Here is a 17,464-nt window from a genome sequence, read left to right as displayed (position 1 = left end):
TCATATCAAATGCAGTTAAAAAAACAGGAGAGCAATTCCGAATGAGGGGCTTAAAATGAAAGAGGTGTAAGTGACATCATCTGCAAACACATTCCCAGCTGTATTTCATAATGTGGAAGATAGATCAGAGCCTCATCTATCGGATTCTATAGCAAACTCAAATTGGAACGTTTTTGCACTTGAATTATTAACTGAAGAGAAAGTTGATGAAGAAAAATCGATCAAATCACTTACACCCCTTTCCTTCTGAGCCCCTCAAATGGAATCGTCCCTAAAATGCAGATTTTAAAAACGTGTATTTTTGATTCGAATGAAAGTTTATATTCCGTTTGGGTTGGATGAAATATGAGTTTTCCACAGCATTTGGGAATTTTTCGATTCAAGCGTAATGATTTAAATAACAGAAATCTTTGATAATTTATATCTCAAAAAGTATGAGCCGTAACGAAATAGTGTCTTAGAAAAAGTTATAGAGTATTGATGTTGAAACGTGAAAAAAATATACATTGAGGAAAAAAATTAGTATTCTTTTCTTATTTACAAAAAAAAACATTAAAAATTTACAAAAAAAAATAGATATTGCAATCTAAAATATATATTTTTGATTTTTTTTCATATAAAATAGAAGACATGTAGAAAACTTGAAAAATCAGTTCAAGATAGTAAAATTATTTTTGACGAACTTTGTGGAACATCGATTTTTTATGAATTTACATCTTCATTTTCATCTTCAAACATCTTCAAAAATTCGCGGAACATTTCGTTTGTCTCTACGTAGAAATAATCGGCATGATATAGAGATGAACGGCACGATCCGAAAATTTTTCAATATGTATCTAAAAGAATATTGCATCCTATTTTCTTTAGTTTCTCGATCACTGACACGGTTAATGTATTTCAGATGAACATTTCTTACCGTTTTTTCGGAAACGGTCTATAGCACGAGAAATTTATGTTGCAGTTCATTGTGGGATACTGTTATTTTCTCTATAACGAAGATTGATGAACGTCCGGCTGAATCAACGAGGTGTATTAGTGTTGTTGGGATTTCAATTCTACTTTAAGAACTGTCTGTGTTTTGATTGTGTAACACGAATAATATGTTAAATGTTTGTACAGGGTAACTGCGATATAACGTGCATTTTACTTTCAAAATTGTACGTTGTATCGAATTGGACGTTGTATTGAAGCATAAAAAAGAACTCAGAAACGTAGCGTATATTACTTTATTGTGTTGCTGTTTGAGTAGGTTAATAAATAAATTCAACTAGAAGACGAAGCCATCCTTTTTCACAATGTTTCCCTTCGTACTGTTGATTATAGTTTGATTCATTTAGAATCCGAATTCACAAAACAGTTGTACTTCGGGATTGATTAAAGGTACAAAACAATCTTTTGTATCAAAATACAGATAATTTATTGTTCTTTCAGGAAACCAATACAGGTCGGACTCGATTATCCGGAGTATTGATATCTAGGTTGACCCGGTTATATGTTTGTGACTTTGTAACTTTGTAAATTTGTATGAAGCGCTATACCACATTAATATAAATTTAACCCCCTTCCTGTTGACCGATTGATCTGAAATTTGGAACACATCTTTTTCTCAGGTGTCATTATAAATCTGCGTATTCGATGGTCTTGAAAATCCAAGATGGCGGTCGCTACAAAATGGCGGATTACACATTTTCTCAGAACCGCTTCAATATGAGTATCAAATGAAAGGGCTTGACCAGTAGAACACAGTTATTTATGAAAAATGTAAATCCAAGATGGCGGCCGCTACATTATTTCATATTTTCTCAGAACCGCTTGAATGTGTGTATCAAATGAAAGGGATTGACTAGTAGAATACAGTTATATATGAAAAATGCAAATCCAAAATGGCCGCCACCCCAAAATGGCGCCATATATATTTTTTTCAGAACCTCTTCAATATCAAAATTAAGTTCTCGACTAGTAGAACATAGCAGATCATGAAAAATCCAATTTCAAGATGGCCGCAGTCCACAAACAACTAATTACTTTTTAAATGGTTTCATTCAGCTTGACCTGTTTGTATGCATGTTTGAATGTTTGTTGGGTTGTCCCAAAATAATACAAAATTGACCCCGTTCCTGTTGATTAATTGATCTGAAATTTGGAAGACACCTTTAATTCTACTGCCATTATCATACTACATATTCCACGATCTAGAAAAATTCAATTTGGCCATCGCTAAAAAATGGCTGAATGACTTGACATGTTGAACACGAACCATGATAAATAACATAAATTCAAAATGGTCGCCGCAACTAAATCGTCGACTATGTATTTTTTGCAATTCCCTCAATATCGGTATCAAATGAAATGATTTGACTAATAGAATACAGTACATCATGAAAATATTCCGAAGAAAATTAGGTAAGAAATAAACGTTGGATTTCCATTATCCACAGTTATTTGTTTCAGCATATACCCCACGATTTTATTTAAGTCTCATCATTGACCTAAATTAATGAAGGAACGGATGTGATAACTACTAACTGCTACTACGATATTTTGTAGTGGCCACCATCTTAGAATTGCATTTTTCATAAATAACTGTATTCTACTAGTAAAGCCCTTTCTATTGATATCAATATTGAAGGGGTTGTGAAAAAATATATATGGTGCCATCTTGTGGTGGCGGCCATTTTGAATTTGCATTTTTCATAAATAACTGTGTTGTACTAGTCAAGCCCTTTTATTTGATACCCATATTGATGGGTTTCTGAGAAAATATCAAATCCGCCATTTTGTAGTGGCCGCCATCTTGGATTGCCTTTTTCATAAATAACTGTATTCTACTAGTCAAGCCCTTTCATTTGATACCCATATTGAAGGGGTTCTGAGAAAATATGTAATCCGCCAATTTTGTAGTGGCCGCCATGTTGTATTTGCATTTTCCATAAATAACTGTGTTCTACTAGTCAAGCCCTTTCATCTGATACCCATATTAATGAGGTTCTGAGAAAATATGTAATCCGCCATTTTGTAGTGGCCGCCATTTTGGATTCGCATATTTCATAATTAACTGCATTCTACTAGTCAAGTCGTTTCATTTGATACCCGTATCAGCTATTCAATATGGAATTATTATACAAATTATTCAAAATTTCCGAAAATCAAAAATAAAATACTCCGGTTAATCGAGTCTAACATTCCGGATAATCGAAGCCCGGACTTTGAAAATGTGTACGTTATATCGAGGTAAAATGAACGTTCTAACGAGGGTTCGTTATATCGAAGTTCTCCTGTATTCAGATAAAAAAATGATTTTTTTATGTCGTTACGTATTGTATTAACTCACATGTCTTCAATTTTTTTTTCAACTCCTAAGTTTAGGTAACTCCTAAACTTATATTTTTACCATAATGATGTATTTGGAAAAGTTGTTGGAAATTATAAGCAAATACATAAAATTTCATGCCGCCATGCTTATAGCACACGACAAACATATTTACTATAAAAAAGACAATAAATTAGAAATATTTTTTTCAAATATCTCGAGAATGGCTGCATTTAGAAGGAGATTGATAATGAGCTTATTTGTTTTAAATCACATCAGGATTCGTTTGTGGCTAAAAATGATTGTACAAAAATTCAAAGTTTCGAAAATTCATAAAAATTCGATGTTACACAATGTTTGTTAAAAATAGATTTACCATCACTGATTTTTCAATTTTTCTACATGACTTCTATTTTATAATAAAAAAAAAATAAAAAAAAAATAATAGATATTGCAAATCAAAGTTTTTTTGCAAATAAAAAAGAGTACTTTTTTTTCTCAGTGTATTTTTTTTCACTTTTCAACATCAATACTATATAAGTCTTCTAAGACACTATTTGGGTACGAGTCATAGTTTTTGAGATATAAATTATCAAAGATTTCTCTAATTTACTTCTTGATACGCCCTTTTCAAAAGTTACACTTGAGTCAAACAAATTCCAAATGCTGTGGAAAACTCATATTTTCTACAACTCAAACGGAATAAAAACTTTCATTCGAATCAAAAATACTCATGTTTTGTCATTTGTCGATTTCATTTGGAATTGCTCAGGAATATAATTTACCTGTTCGTATATTTCTACGAACATAGGGTGAGATAAATAAAACAAGAAAAATAATTTATTAACTTGCAATGCTAGTACGAAAAATCAACCTGTAAATCGCAAAAGGATACATTAATACTTACTAATCATCTCTTTGATTAGAAGTCCTTTCATAAATCTACTAGAAAGCATAATCAGATAAGTTTCGCTAAACTACTTATTTTAATAACAATGATCTATTAAAATATTAATTGCGAAAATTCATCCACATGGGGAAAACATAGTCTTCATTATCATGATAAGCAATCCGCACCGATTAATTACATTTCATTATCAACGGTCAAACTCTTGCTTGAGCAGCCACAATTTTACCAAACAATCAGCCAAAGAACATGTCAGAACCATAAATGAAACATTGGATTTTCTCGATTGCTTCGTGTAATAATATTGGAAACGTGAGAGCGACCATCCCAATGTTAACGAATACTCAGCATACTTGCAGTGCTGTAATCAGTCGTCTTCCTCGAAACTCTTCTCGCTTCCCTCGGGTAAATTCCGGCAACCGGCAACTGCATGCCTATAGATTCTATTTGTATTTTTGTTTGTGAGACGGGATTTCAATACGGAAAGCAGCTTACCTGTACAATGGGATGCCGGCATCGTCCTTGAACCAGAGCACCATGTAGACCTTATCTCGGGACGGGGCCGATAATGGACAGGGCAGCGAAATTCGTCTTCCTTCCACCGCCTGAAGCTCGGACGATTTCACTGGAAAATATTTGGAACAGAGAGAGAGAAAAAAAAGTATGAACAAATTTTGCTGCTGCTAGTGCTTGCGTTCGGTGATGGTATTATATGTGAAAGGGAAGAACTAGGAGAAAAGGGAAGCTATAATGTAAGTCGGAATTTTGAATAAACACAAAATTGACCGAACGAGAGTTTTCGGTACGACGACTCTTATCGGAAACGGTAAGCTTTCTTGCGACTGTTATTTGGTATCATCCGTGGAAATATGAAACGGTATCATGCCAAGGGATTTTTATCCCGTGAAGAGTTTTTTAGTTTTACACTGGTAGACGCGTATCTTCGAACTTGCCACTTAAAAATAAATTCAAGGAGAATTATAATAAATTGGCTCGCAATGTCAATCTCAATTGGTTTGTATATTAGCGTAATATTCTGTTTGTCAGTTATCTATATAAATAAAAATGTTAGGCAAAATCTATTGGTAAGCGGAAAACCCGAAGAAGGGATGGTCCGATTTTAGCCTCCAGTATTTTGCTGCATTCGTCTCTTCCCTTAGATCAATATAGTGGAGAGAAAAATCGGAAAATTTTCGGAAAATCCTGAAGGAAGGTCGGAAAATTTGGAAAATTGAATTCCCACATGTTCGAAAATTACATCATAGTAAGCGTTGTTAGTCCATTCGATATTTGCGTTATCGAAAATGATCTTTGTTCGTAAGTGGAAATGGATTTTCAGGCGAAATAACGCATTTCCATATCTTATATCTATAAATAAAAATAGAAGGCCAAATGTGTTGGTAGGCGCAAAACCCGAGGAAGGAATGGTTCAATATTTTGTTGTATTCGTCTCTTCCCGTAGATCAACATAGCCGTGAGAAAAATTGGAAAATTCGGAAAATTGAATTCCCATATGTTCTACATTTAGCTAAGCGTTGTTAGTCCATTTGATGTTGGCGCTAACGAAATTGATTTTTGTTCGAAAGTGGAAAAGGATTTTCAGACGGAATAACGCATTCCTATATCTTCTATCTATATAAACAAAAATGGAAGGCCAAATGTGTTGGTGTGCCCTAAACCCGAGGAAGGAATGGTCCGATTTGAGCTGTCTTTATTTTGTAATATTCTCTGTATCAAACATGTATTCCATCCAACGGAGAGATATGTTATTTCCAAATGCTTGAAGAATCTTGAACGAGAATTGTGTCTGAAAATAATTTTATATTATAAGGACGAATTTTTGTAGAGATACTAGACAATTTATAATGAAAGGAAATTATAAAGGGTCAAAGGGTAATCATTCAATGAAGTGTTCAGTGATTGGACTCACTAACGTTCACTTAATAAGAACGTGAATGTTTTGAAAGTATTCAAATCAAAAAATTCTACTTTGGGCGGGACGAAGTTCGTCGGGTCAGCTAGTATTGAATAAAATGGCACCGAATCATGACAACATTCCAACGACCTCTTCTAGAACCCTAATGGCCGTATGACCAGCAAAACACCATAGAGAAGAATAGTCGAAGTCCATCTCTTAAATATGAACACCAAGGTTATCTACACACTAGGCAACTTAGGTTGGAAACCAACTTTACGAAAAAGTCAAAAAAGTTGAGAGCACGAAAAAATGTCTTCACAGTCATATTGAAGGAAACTAAAATTCATAACTTAATTTTGAGCACTGCTTGATAGATTGTTCTAGGTTTATAATAATTGTTGTATATAGAGCATTCATTAAGCTTACCTTGGGTTTTGAAGTTTATTTCAATAAATGTGAAAAAAATATATATTACGCGTCCACGAACTAAATTTAGAAATGAAATAATAAATGTTCTATGAAGGTGGGCTAGATAGATTTAAATGGCAAAAAGTATAATGGATAACTTTCATTTGTTATTTTTAAAAAAAGTAACTCAATTTGTTTATTTCGGCTTTGAAGTCTTGGCTTATTATTGTGAAACGGTGTGTAACCGGAAAACCTTCGATTGTGAAGTGGTCGTGAAAAACAAGCGAGTGAATGACACCGAGATAAAACTCTCGAATGATTACTAAGGACAAAAGTAAGCAAGTGACACTGATAAAATGTGAGCGGATGACACTAAGAAAAAAGTTTTTTTTTGGGCTAATTTTATGAAACAAATATCTCCGAAAAATTCGCATACACTGTCATACTGAAATGTCTTCACATACTTTATAATATCTTCAAAACGTCTTCACAAAATCAAATGTCATCGCAGTAAGTTAAATGTCTTCAAAATGAAAACATGTCTTCAAACCTGGCATCTCGGGCTGTAGCTTTTTCGGAAAAAGTACATCCAGGAATGCCATAAATATCATGGGTATAAATGCCACACAGGAAAAAAAACGTAATTTTGACGTAGGACTACGTCTATGATTTCCATATAGAGCAATTCCACGCCAAATTGACCAAAAACAGCAAATCTTGACACGACCCTCTCCAATTTTTTGAAACTTGGTATTTATGATGGAAACTACCCAAAATCACAATTTGCATTATCATATCATCATTTTCAATTACGACTGATTACTTTACAATTACGACTGCGTTTTCAAAATCGTTGATCCGTTATTAAATAAATCGTAACCCAAAATCTAAATATCTGATTCAAGTATGATGTTTGACAAAGTTGTTGGAAAATCTATGAACTATTTTAGAAAAATAACACATTAAATGCACTGTTAAAAAATCTAACTCAAAAATTCAATTTAATATTAAAAACATTCATATTTCAAAACACCCCCCCCCCGTATTTTTTGTATATTTTTATTGAAAATCTTTTCTAATTTAACAAAGTTTCATGTATAGTGGTGCGATGTCGCCACCAAAATGAATATATTTACTTAGTTTACTTACGAATCCTGCGTTAGCTAAAGAAAAGATTCGGATTTTGGAGCTTTCGCTGATTTGATTTCCACACATTTCGTAAACCCGCAAAAGCAGCCCTCGCCTTCTTGATCCGTGCACCTATGTCGATTTTGGTACCACCATCCGACGCTATCTGGCTGCCAAGATATTGAAAGCTTTCTACGTTCTCCACTGCTCGACCCACTACTGGGAAGTTGGGGTGATTTTCTATGTTTACATCCAAGGATTTGGTCTTGTTGACGTTGATTTTGAGACATGCCGCAGATGAGTGTTCGGCAAGGTCATTCAGCTTACTCTGCACGCGCTGTTATGTTAGTAGTACAACGTCATCAGTCAGCTCGAAGTCGGTCAGATGCTCCATAGTAACAGGCTGCCAAAGCAGCCAACGGTTCGGTATGTGGTCAATTGCACCCACCATAATCTCGTAAATTACGATGAGAAACAGTAGTGGTGATGATATACATATTTGCTTCACACCGGCGACTACCTGTATCGGGTCGGACAAGGCTCCGTTTGCAGGACTCGGCACTCGGCACGTGAGAGCCTCGTACTGCGATTCGATGAGATTTATCTGGGACTCCTTTGCGTCTCAAGGCGTCCCACAGATTTTCGTCATTGAGTTGGTCAAAAGCTTTTTCGTAGTCAATGAAAACCAAATACAACATCTCTTGGAATTCGTTGATCTGCTTCAAGATGATGTGACAATGACAATGACGTGACAATAAGGTCAACACGGAATCCTTCCTGCTGCCATCGGAGAATTGCGTCGATCTTCTCCTAAATACGTTCAAGGATAACTTTGCATAGAACTTTCAGAACAATACACAAAAACATGATGCCTCGCTAACTATCGCACATAGTCGGAACACCCTTTTTGGGGACCTTCGCTAAGACGCCCTGCACCTAGTCGGCCGGAAATGTCGTGGTGTCTCAGATAGTTGAGAATAGTTGATGCAGCATTCGTGCGGATAGCTTGGGGTAAGTTTTGAACATATCTGCTGAAATACGTTCGACCCCGGGAGCTTTGTTGCATTTCATATACCGAATTTCTATTTCGATCTCGTGCAGCGATGGGGCCTCGTTGACACGAATGATGCGCCGAACCCTTGACGAACTGATTGGATGTCTAAACTTTGAAGAAGTTGTTCGAAGTGCTCAAACCAGCGTTTCAGCTGGTCAGTGGGGTCGGTGAGTAACTGTACGGTCATGTCTTTCACAGCCATCCTTGGATTCATTCTAGCTCCACCCAGCCGTCGTGAGATATCATAGAGGAGGGCTTCGTTCTTGGCTCCTCTGATTTTCGCCCGCTCAATCGCGGCTTTAGCTTCCCTACACTCCTTTATCTTCCGCCAGCTTCCATCCGTGATCCACTCCTTCCTCTGGGTGCGCAGCTGGCCCAGGTTATTTTTACTACTTTCGATAAAGGGGTTCTTGATGGCCGTCCATTGTTCTTCTATGTTGCCACCTTCCAGTGTATCCCCTGCTCGAGTCTCAAGCTCTCCAACGAACGACCTCTTCACAGCTGGATCTTCTAGTCAGCGTATGTTGAATCGTCGTTCAAGCCTTTCTGATGGTCAGACGCGATGTCGGCACTGCGTTAATTCCGCACATCACGAATGTCGAAAAGGAAAGGAAAGGAAAGGAAAGAGCGAACCCCCAATGACCATGTCGTTGTTGCCACAAAATTTTGCAAACAGCTCGCCGTTCTCGCTCATTTCTCCGAGACCATGACGCGTTCATAGTCCGTGTTGTCGCAGCCGATATTCGCGTTGAAGTCCGCCGATGTAGATCATGATGTCACCCTTTGGAACCTAATCCACGATGGCATTCGGTTGACTGTGAAAGTTCTCCTTGGCCTGTAGCTCGGCAGCGTCGGTTGGCGCATACCATTGGATTATGGTTAGGTTCCGAACCCGTGTTCTGAATCTGGCAACGATGATCCTCTCGTTGATAGGTTCCTACTTGATGAGCGCAGCCTGTGCTTGGGCGAACAGATTCTGAATCAGTAAAGATGCCGCTATCGCATGAACCTAGGGCACGTCAAAAATTTCTTTTTTGACAAAAAAAAACAAAATTCGGTTAATAACGTTTTTTCTTACGTTTCTCGATTTTTTTAAAATAGTTGAACTTAAAAAATATTATTTTTAGAGGTTCATGCGATAGAGAGATGCTTGCAGATTGTATCCATATAAATTCGACATGAATCGGTTCAGTAGAACTTAAGATATTGTGTACGCCAGTTTGAAAAAACTAGTTTCGAGAAAAACGCATTTGAAGTTCATTGTTATGTCCGTACCAGGACCAGGACATGAGAAATCTCGTGTCCAATTATCGTATCGAACAGATCTCATCGGAATACAATGACATCATGTATGCCAGACGATACACATCGCTGAATGTAATTCATGTAGGACAACATCACATTTCGGACACTTCGTTCTAATATCTTGAAGTTCTTAATGCACTGATGATTTAACTATAAAATTAATATCACAATTGCTTCTTTAGAGTAATCCCTTGGTTTCACTATCATTTCATATGAGAACTACATTTGAATTATAACATAATCGGCAAAAATCTAACAACACTACTCATTATCGTTTGTGTTTGACGTTTGCTTCTCGTGAGCACGTGGAATTTACCCCTTTTCAAAATATATAAATTTCTCCCGTGTTTCATCAGTTTTCATCATTGTTAACAGTTTACTGTGATTGCTTGATAAGTGTTTCGCAGTTGATTACAAAATATAATCAAGTGTAATGTAATTTTCGTTCAAAAAATTACAAAATATAATGTCCGAAATTTGATTTCATTCTGTCCGGAATTTGATTTAGTGTCCGAAGTTTGATTCTTATTCGCTTCATTTGAAAAGCATTTTATCGATGATTTTTTTAAAAGTTTTCAATCAAATAGATTCCAAAGTAGAAAGTTTATAAGCATATTGAACTAATTTATCGAGAACTAGCTGACCCGGCAAACTTCGTCCCGCCCAAAATTTGTTTTTTGTTATCAATACCTTCAAACATTCACGTTTTTTACTAAGCGCAAGTCCATGGGTCAAATCGCAGAACTGTTGTTTTACTATAAAATCCCAAGTACTACTACCAAAACTCATATTATTTTCTGACACAATTCTCGTTCAAGATTTTTCAACCACTTGCAAATAACATGTTTCTCCGTTACACGGAATGAATGTTTGATACAGAAAATATGATAGAATAAAGTCAGCCCTAAATCGGACAATTCCTTCCTCGAGTTTTGCTCTTATCAAAATATTCGGCAATCCATTTTTATTTGTATAAATAGAAGAAGATAAAGATATTTCGTTAGAGCAAACATCAAATGGACTAACAACGCTTGTCACTATGTAATTGTAGAACATAAGGGAATTTTATTTTCCGAATTTTCCCTTTTTCCTTCAGACTTTTCCAAAAATTTTCAATAGTCAGGTTTGGTTGGAATATTTTTGGTTGAAATATGTGTAACATTTTTATGAGACCCCCTCTCCATTCCAGAGGAGGGAGAGGTGTCATACCATCATAGGAACATTTCTTATACCAAAAAACCCTCACATCCCAAATTGTGCTTGATTAGTTCTCGAGTTATGCAGAAGTTTGTATTTCATTAGTATGGCAGCCCCCCTTAAAGAGGGGGGAGGAATGTATTCATCATAGAAACGTTCCGTGCCCCCTAAAACCTTCACATGCCAAATTATGTTACTTTTTCTTGATTAATTCTCGAGTTATGCAGAAATTTGTGTTTCATTTCCATGGCAGACCCCCCTCCTTTCTTAGAAAGATGAGAGGAGTGTTGAACCACCTTAGAAATGTTTCTTGCCCCCTAAAACCTCCAAATGCCAAATTTGGTTCCGTTTGCTTGATTAGTTCTTGAATCATGCAGAAATGTATGCTTCATTTGTATGGCAGTCCACCACTTCCCCTCAGAGAGAAGGGAGGAGTGTCTATTCACCATAGAAACGTTTCTTGTCCCCTAAAACCTTCGCATGCCAAATTTGGTTTCATTTTCTTGAATAATTCTCGAGTAATGCAGAAATTTGTGTTTCATTTGTATGGCAGCCCCCCCTTAAAGAAGGGGGTGGAGTGTCTAACCACCACAAAAAACATTTATTGCACCCTAAAACCTCCATATGCCTAATTTGGTTTCATTTGCTTGATTAATTCTCGAGCAATGCAGAAATTTGTGTTTCATTTGTATGGCAGCCCCCCCTTAAAGAGGGGGAGGAGTATCTTACCACCATAGAAACATTTATTGCACCCCGAAACCTCTACATGCCTAATTTGGTTTCATTTGCTTGATTAATTCTCGAGTAATGCAGAAATTTGTTTTTCATTTGTATGGCAGCCCCCCCCCCCTCAGAGAGAGTCAGAGTCTCAAACTATCACGAAAACCTTTGCCGGCCCCAAAAACCCCTACATACCAATTTTCATGTCGATCGGTTCAGTCGTTTTCGAGTCCATAAGAATCAGACAGACAGAAATCCATTATATGCCTTAAGCGTCCGAAATATGATTCAGAACGGTATCTCGTTGACTTATCAATAGCGAAATGAAAAATCTCACTTTTGAGTCACCCTGTACTTCAGTAGAGCTCTCGCATGTCAAAATACAAATAAAAACAGAAATTTCTCTCTCGATAGCCATTCGGCCGTAGTTCTGTGCGCATGGTATCTAAGGAATTTTTCGTGAAATTTAATTCTTTCAATCTGATACATTGGACAAATCATCAGTTTGGACGACTGTTCACATATTCTAGGTGAGGTGAACAGATATTTTGTTTAATCTCAGCGATTAATTAGCATAGAAATTATTTTCATGTTTGGGGGCAAAGTGGTCATAGGTGAATACAACTTACAATGTTCTGTTCACTAAAGCTGATATACCTCATCACACTCTGCTCTTGAAGAAGATGCTTTTGTGGCTTTGACCCTGGATAAATATGCCACTCTAACTAAACCAAGCCTCATTATGCGGAACGTAATGTGTTTCTTACTACGTTTTTGTATGCAAGAGAAAATTTAAATAGAGACTCTAGGTGAATAGGCCAAGCTTATTTCATACATGTACCTACTGTAACAAATATAATTAGAAAAAAATTGGACGAAAAAAACGCATAAATCTATCCCATTTAGCTTGATATGTGCGGTTGACCACTTTGCCCCCACTAGGTGACCACTTGGAGGTAGCAAAAAAAAAGTTCGATTTTTCACCTTTTTTTTCTAATGATCAAAAGTGTACTATTTTGAATTTTTATAGTAAAAGCCGTTTGCTGTCTTGAAGAACAATGAGTTGAACTATAATATTCTTCGAAAAACGTGATTTAAATCGGTATGTGGGCGCTGGAAATGGGCATATTCCTTAGGGTAACCACTATGCCCCCACTTCCCCTGAGCACTGCAGGCTCGCAATTCAATTTAGTAACGCCCTTTCTAAATGGGTAAAGATAAAATACAGTTCCGTCAAATTACCGTTCGTATCGTTATCGTAATTTCATCAATACAAACTTGTCTATGGAACTATTTTCTTTTTTTTTTGAGCAACATCGGCTCGGATGCGTTATAATCAATTTGCCTAGGCACGATGAATGATTCTGACCCAATTATATGACGTGACAAGCATGTTCCATATGATGTAGCCATATTGTGTTGCATTTGCCACAATAAAGCTCAGGCTCATCACTTTCCAAATGGCACATAGAAAAGTGGTAAACGAGTGAAGTTCGACTGACAGGCTTTATTGACATGTCTGCGAATATTCTATAAAGAGTTACCAACTCTAATGGTTGGCATGATTGACAACGAGTCATAATTACAACTGAATAAAAACCTGTTGCTCTGACAGCAGTGACAGAGATTCACACTTGATTGTCTATGAAAATTTCTCGCATTATGAAACAGATGAAGTCATCCATGACATTGTGCAATGCAAGGCATATTGGATTGAATTTCTGGCTAATCAATGGTTAGTGATTCGTTGTCTGAATTACTACTCGGTATCGTTAATTTTTAATTGAACTAATTGGTACAATTGGTCCCGAAACTAAATCATAATCATGTGTTGAAGGTGAACGAACAAAATAACTTTGATTACAATTACAGAACGGTTCGATTCCAATGAAACTGATAACACCATGAATAAAAAAAAAACAATGAAACCAACAAACCACAACTTTGTTGTTTCACAATATTACTATTACCACGATGAAAGCTTAGAACGAAAGGAAAAACCCTGACCACTTCAATTTAATCGATAAATTACCCCCTTGATAACCGCCAGCATTTATCGCTCAATTATCCTAATACCGTAATGAACCACATAAATCAGGGGCAATTTTTTCCTATCCCCATTGTCGTAATTATCTTCAGCTCACATTTTTCATCCATTCACCGGAAGTGATCGTTCCGAATCATTGTGTTTATTGTGTTGGGTTTCTATCTCTCCGGGAGTGAAGCAGGCGGAAAAAGAAGGTGATAAATTAAAATTAGTAATGGCATACGCGCGAAGGAAGTGGCGCCACCACCCGCACTTTCAACAGATTTCTCAGCGCAGTCTGAGTCTCAGCGAAAAGCTGCCTTGCAGTAAACCGTTCTATCCGAGCCATCAAGATTGAGTGGACAGTCATAAATTTGCCCCTAATTGTTCATCGCCTCGAAGGCAAGTAGAGGGAAGCAACAGCAAAAAAAAAACCGGAAGCTCGGTATCTGTGGGCGCATGTTTTTCATGAGTTTCCTCCACTCGCTAACCGGACATCAGTTGCTGAAAGTGGTTTTCCCGTTTTTTTTCTAGGTTAATTTGCTTGTAATTGAGTTATTAACGGCAAAAAATAAGAATTATTACGGCAGGCGAAGTAAATAATTCACGGAAGGGATTCTCGTGGTCTCGAATGGGATGCACCGTTGGAGGCGTATCGCCGTGGATTCAGGTATCCTACATAACCCCGCTTGTGCAATTCCGACAGCGTGAACATCCGAATTTAGTCAAAACGCATTTCGTTGTTTATGTGCGATACTCTTTCGCATTAGCAATTCGGCGAAATTTGTACCTACGAATTCCCATCCAATTTACATAGCTTCCAAATTCTCCAATGATTAAAAATGGCATCCATCTGGCGGAAAGCATGAATCTTGCGATTATCATTTGGATTGGAATACCTACCGATGAAATTTTCATCCGCATTACTCATAATCTAGCTCTGCATGAATCATAATTACTGCGAACATCATTTTAATCTTAAGTTTCACCGAAATTCGATACATCAAAAGAAACCCGGTCCTATCTTGTGCCTCGTACGTGTTCGGTAAGCCGGTAAGAAAGTTACACATATTGCTGTTCTCGGAAATATTCCCCAGAATGTACTGCGAGATGTCCTTATGTGCGAGGACTCGCATGATGTGGAAAAATGGCTTCCCCTTTTTTGCGTCTCGATATCACAACGCCATGATTCTTGATATCCGCCGAGCAAATGATATGAATTTTATGTCTTATTTTTACAAGGAACCCCTTTCCCCCGCTTTGTTAGAGTTTTCGTGATTCCCTTTCATTCATACATCAGACAGGATGATGAACTATGACAGCGAAGGCCGGAGGCAGCGAAAGCTCGTTACGCTTGCTCATAAAGCTTTAAAGGATAAACTTCTTAATGAAACCATGGAGGCGTATGGGTGGCTGCACACGAAAAAACTGCGGCCCATTGTTTGCGAAAATGCAAACGGTACATTAAAATAACGAAAAGTTTCAAAGGTGCACATAAAGTAGTATATTTCGGTGAGAATTATAATTTTCACTCCAGAGGGGGATACATTTTTATTTGTGCCCAACCTGTTTAATGTGCTTAAGAATGACAACTTTAAGCTAATGCGTGCTTTATGCGATGGCTTGGGCTTTTCCGTTGTTCTCTGGTTTCCGCCTACCCTAATACGACGTATCTGTTTGACGAGATAAATAAATATGAACGAAATAAAACGTGAGAGAATAATTTTGGGCTGTCTTGATGTAGTAGCTTCACTGCTGCTAGCAAATTGTTCCCTTCTCGTTGCGCCAATTTGTCAGCCTACTCGAGACAAGTGCAGAAGCGAAGCGAAGAAGATGCTTGCATGCTCGAAAGATGAAGAGATGATGTGGTGAGAGTGATGGCTGGGGATGCCTGCAAATGTTCGCAAATGTGTGATATGGGTCCCAAATTTAATGAGGACTTTGATAAACTATACGTTCGAATCTTAGAAGTTAAGCGAAATGCCTACATTTTATGTGCACAATTCAATGATATAACTGATATAACTGATATACAGCATATTAATTGTTTTGTTTTGTTTTGTTGTCGATATAACACAACATTTCGAAGCAGAACTAGTTTTCCAACGTATCCTTATGTGTTCATGATTGCCAATAAGTCTTCAGGAACTACCTAACACCTAGAAGATTTGTTCAACTTTTCTCTCATACAAACATTCACATATTAAATCTTGATCTATTAGCAGCGTAATCAGCTTCTATTCAAGTTTAAATATAACTTCAAATTCGACAAAGTAGTTTTAATAACTTTTCTATTGATTTTGTGACATTAATGCATATTGTCTATGTTTCAGGGGAGATTCACTGTGTCCTTTTCGTCACTTCTAAATGATTTTTATTAAATACTAGCTGACCCGGCAAACTTCGTCCCACCAATTTATTTTTTGTTATCAATTACGTTTCCTTACTAAGCGCAAGTTCATGAGTGCAATCGCAGAACTGTTCATTGATTGATCTTCTAATCGACCCCGTTGAATTTACCTTCTACTAAAAAATTCCTAGTACTTCTACCAAAACTCATCATTATAATATCAGATTATTTTCAGACACAATTCTCGTTCAAGATTTTTCAACCACTTGCAAATAACATGTTTCTCCGTTACATGGAATAAATGTTTGATACAGAAAATATGATAAAATAAAGACAGACCCCTCCCCACTCCTATCCCTTAGAGAGGGGGGAGGAGTGTCTGTTCACCATAGAAACGTTTCGTGCCCCCTAAAATCTTCACATGGCAAATTTGGTTTCGATTGCTTGATTAATTCTCGAGTAATGCAGAAATTTGTGTTTCACTTGTATGGCAGAGACACCGCCCTCCCCCCCTAAGAGAGGGGGGAGGAGTATCTAACCATCGTACAAACATTTATTGCATCCTAAAACCTTCACATGCCAAATTTGGTTTCGTTTGCTTGATTAATTCTCAACTAATGCAGAAATTTGTGTTTCATTTGTATGGCAGCCCCCCCCTAAGAGACGGAGGAGGAGTGTCTAACCACCATGAAAACATTTATTGCGCCCTAAAACCTCCATATACGTAATTGGGTTTCGTTTGCTTGATTAATTCTCTAGTAATGCAGAAATTTGTGTTTCATTTGTATGGCAGACCCCCCCCCCCCCTTAGGGTGGTGGAGAGTCTAACCATCATAGAAACATTTATTGCACCCTAAAACCTCAATATGCCTAATTTGGTTTCATTTACTCGATTAATTCTCGTGTAATGCAGAAATTCGTGTTTCATTTGTATGGCAGCCCCCCCCCTTAGAGAGGGGGGGGGGTGCAGAGTCTAACCACCATAGAATCATTTATTGCACCCTATAACTTCCACATGTCAAATTTTGTTCTATTTGTTTACACATTTATTGGACTTAGGACTAACAATTATTTTCCGACCATTTTTGCGCAACCCAATTACTTTCTTTTTAGTAGGAATCTGATTTTTCTATCCCGGCCT

The 17,464-nt window shown here is 37.0% G+C and overlaps 1 protein-coding gene across 2 annotated transcripts in view; it reads right to left on the bottom strand.

The window, feature by feature from the left end:
* Positions 1 to 17,464, bottom strand: part of LOC129780282 (neural cell adhesion molecule 1-like) — an 876,690-nt gene that overhangs the window by 324,067 nt on the left and 535,159 nt on the right. For both annotated transcript variants that reach the window (XM_055788354.1, XM_055788355.1), the window contains one exon: positions 4,713 to 4,842. In XM_055788354.1, the coding sequence (XP_055644329.1) occupies positions 4,713 to 4,842 (130 nt within the window). The remainder of the gene's footprint in view (positions 1 to 4,712; positions 4,843 to 17,464) is intronic.

This window comes from Toxorhynchites rutilus, chromosome 3 (genome assembly GCF_029784135.1).
Source record: "Toxorhynchites rutilus septentrionalis strain SRP chromosome 3, ASM2978413v1, whole genome shotgun sequence".
Classification (NCBI taxonomy): Eukaryota; Metazoa; Arthropoda; class Insecta; order Diptera; family Culicidae; genus Toxorhynchites; species Toxorhynchites rutilus.
The sequence above is the reverse complement of the archived record's forward strand: the minus strand, read 5'-3'. Positions and strand labels throughout refer to the sequence as shown.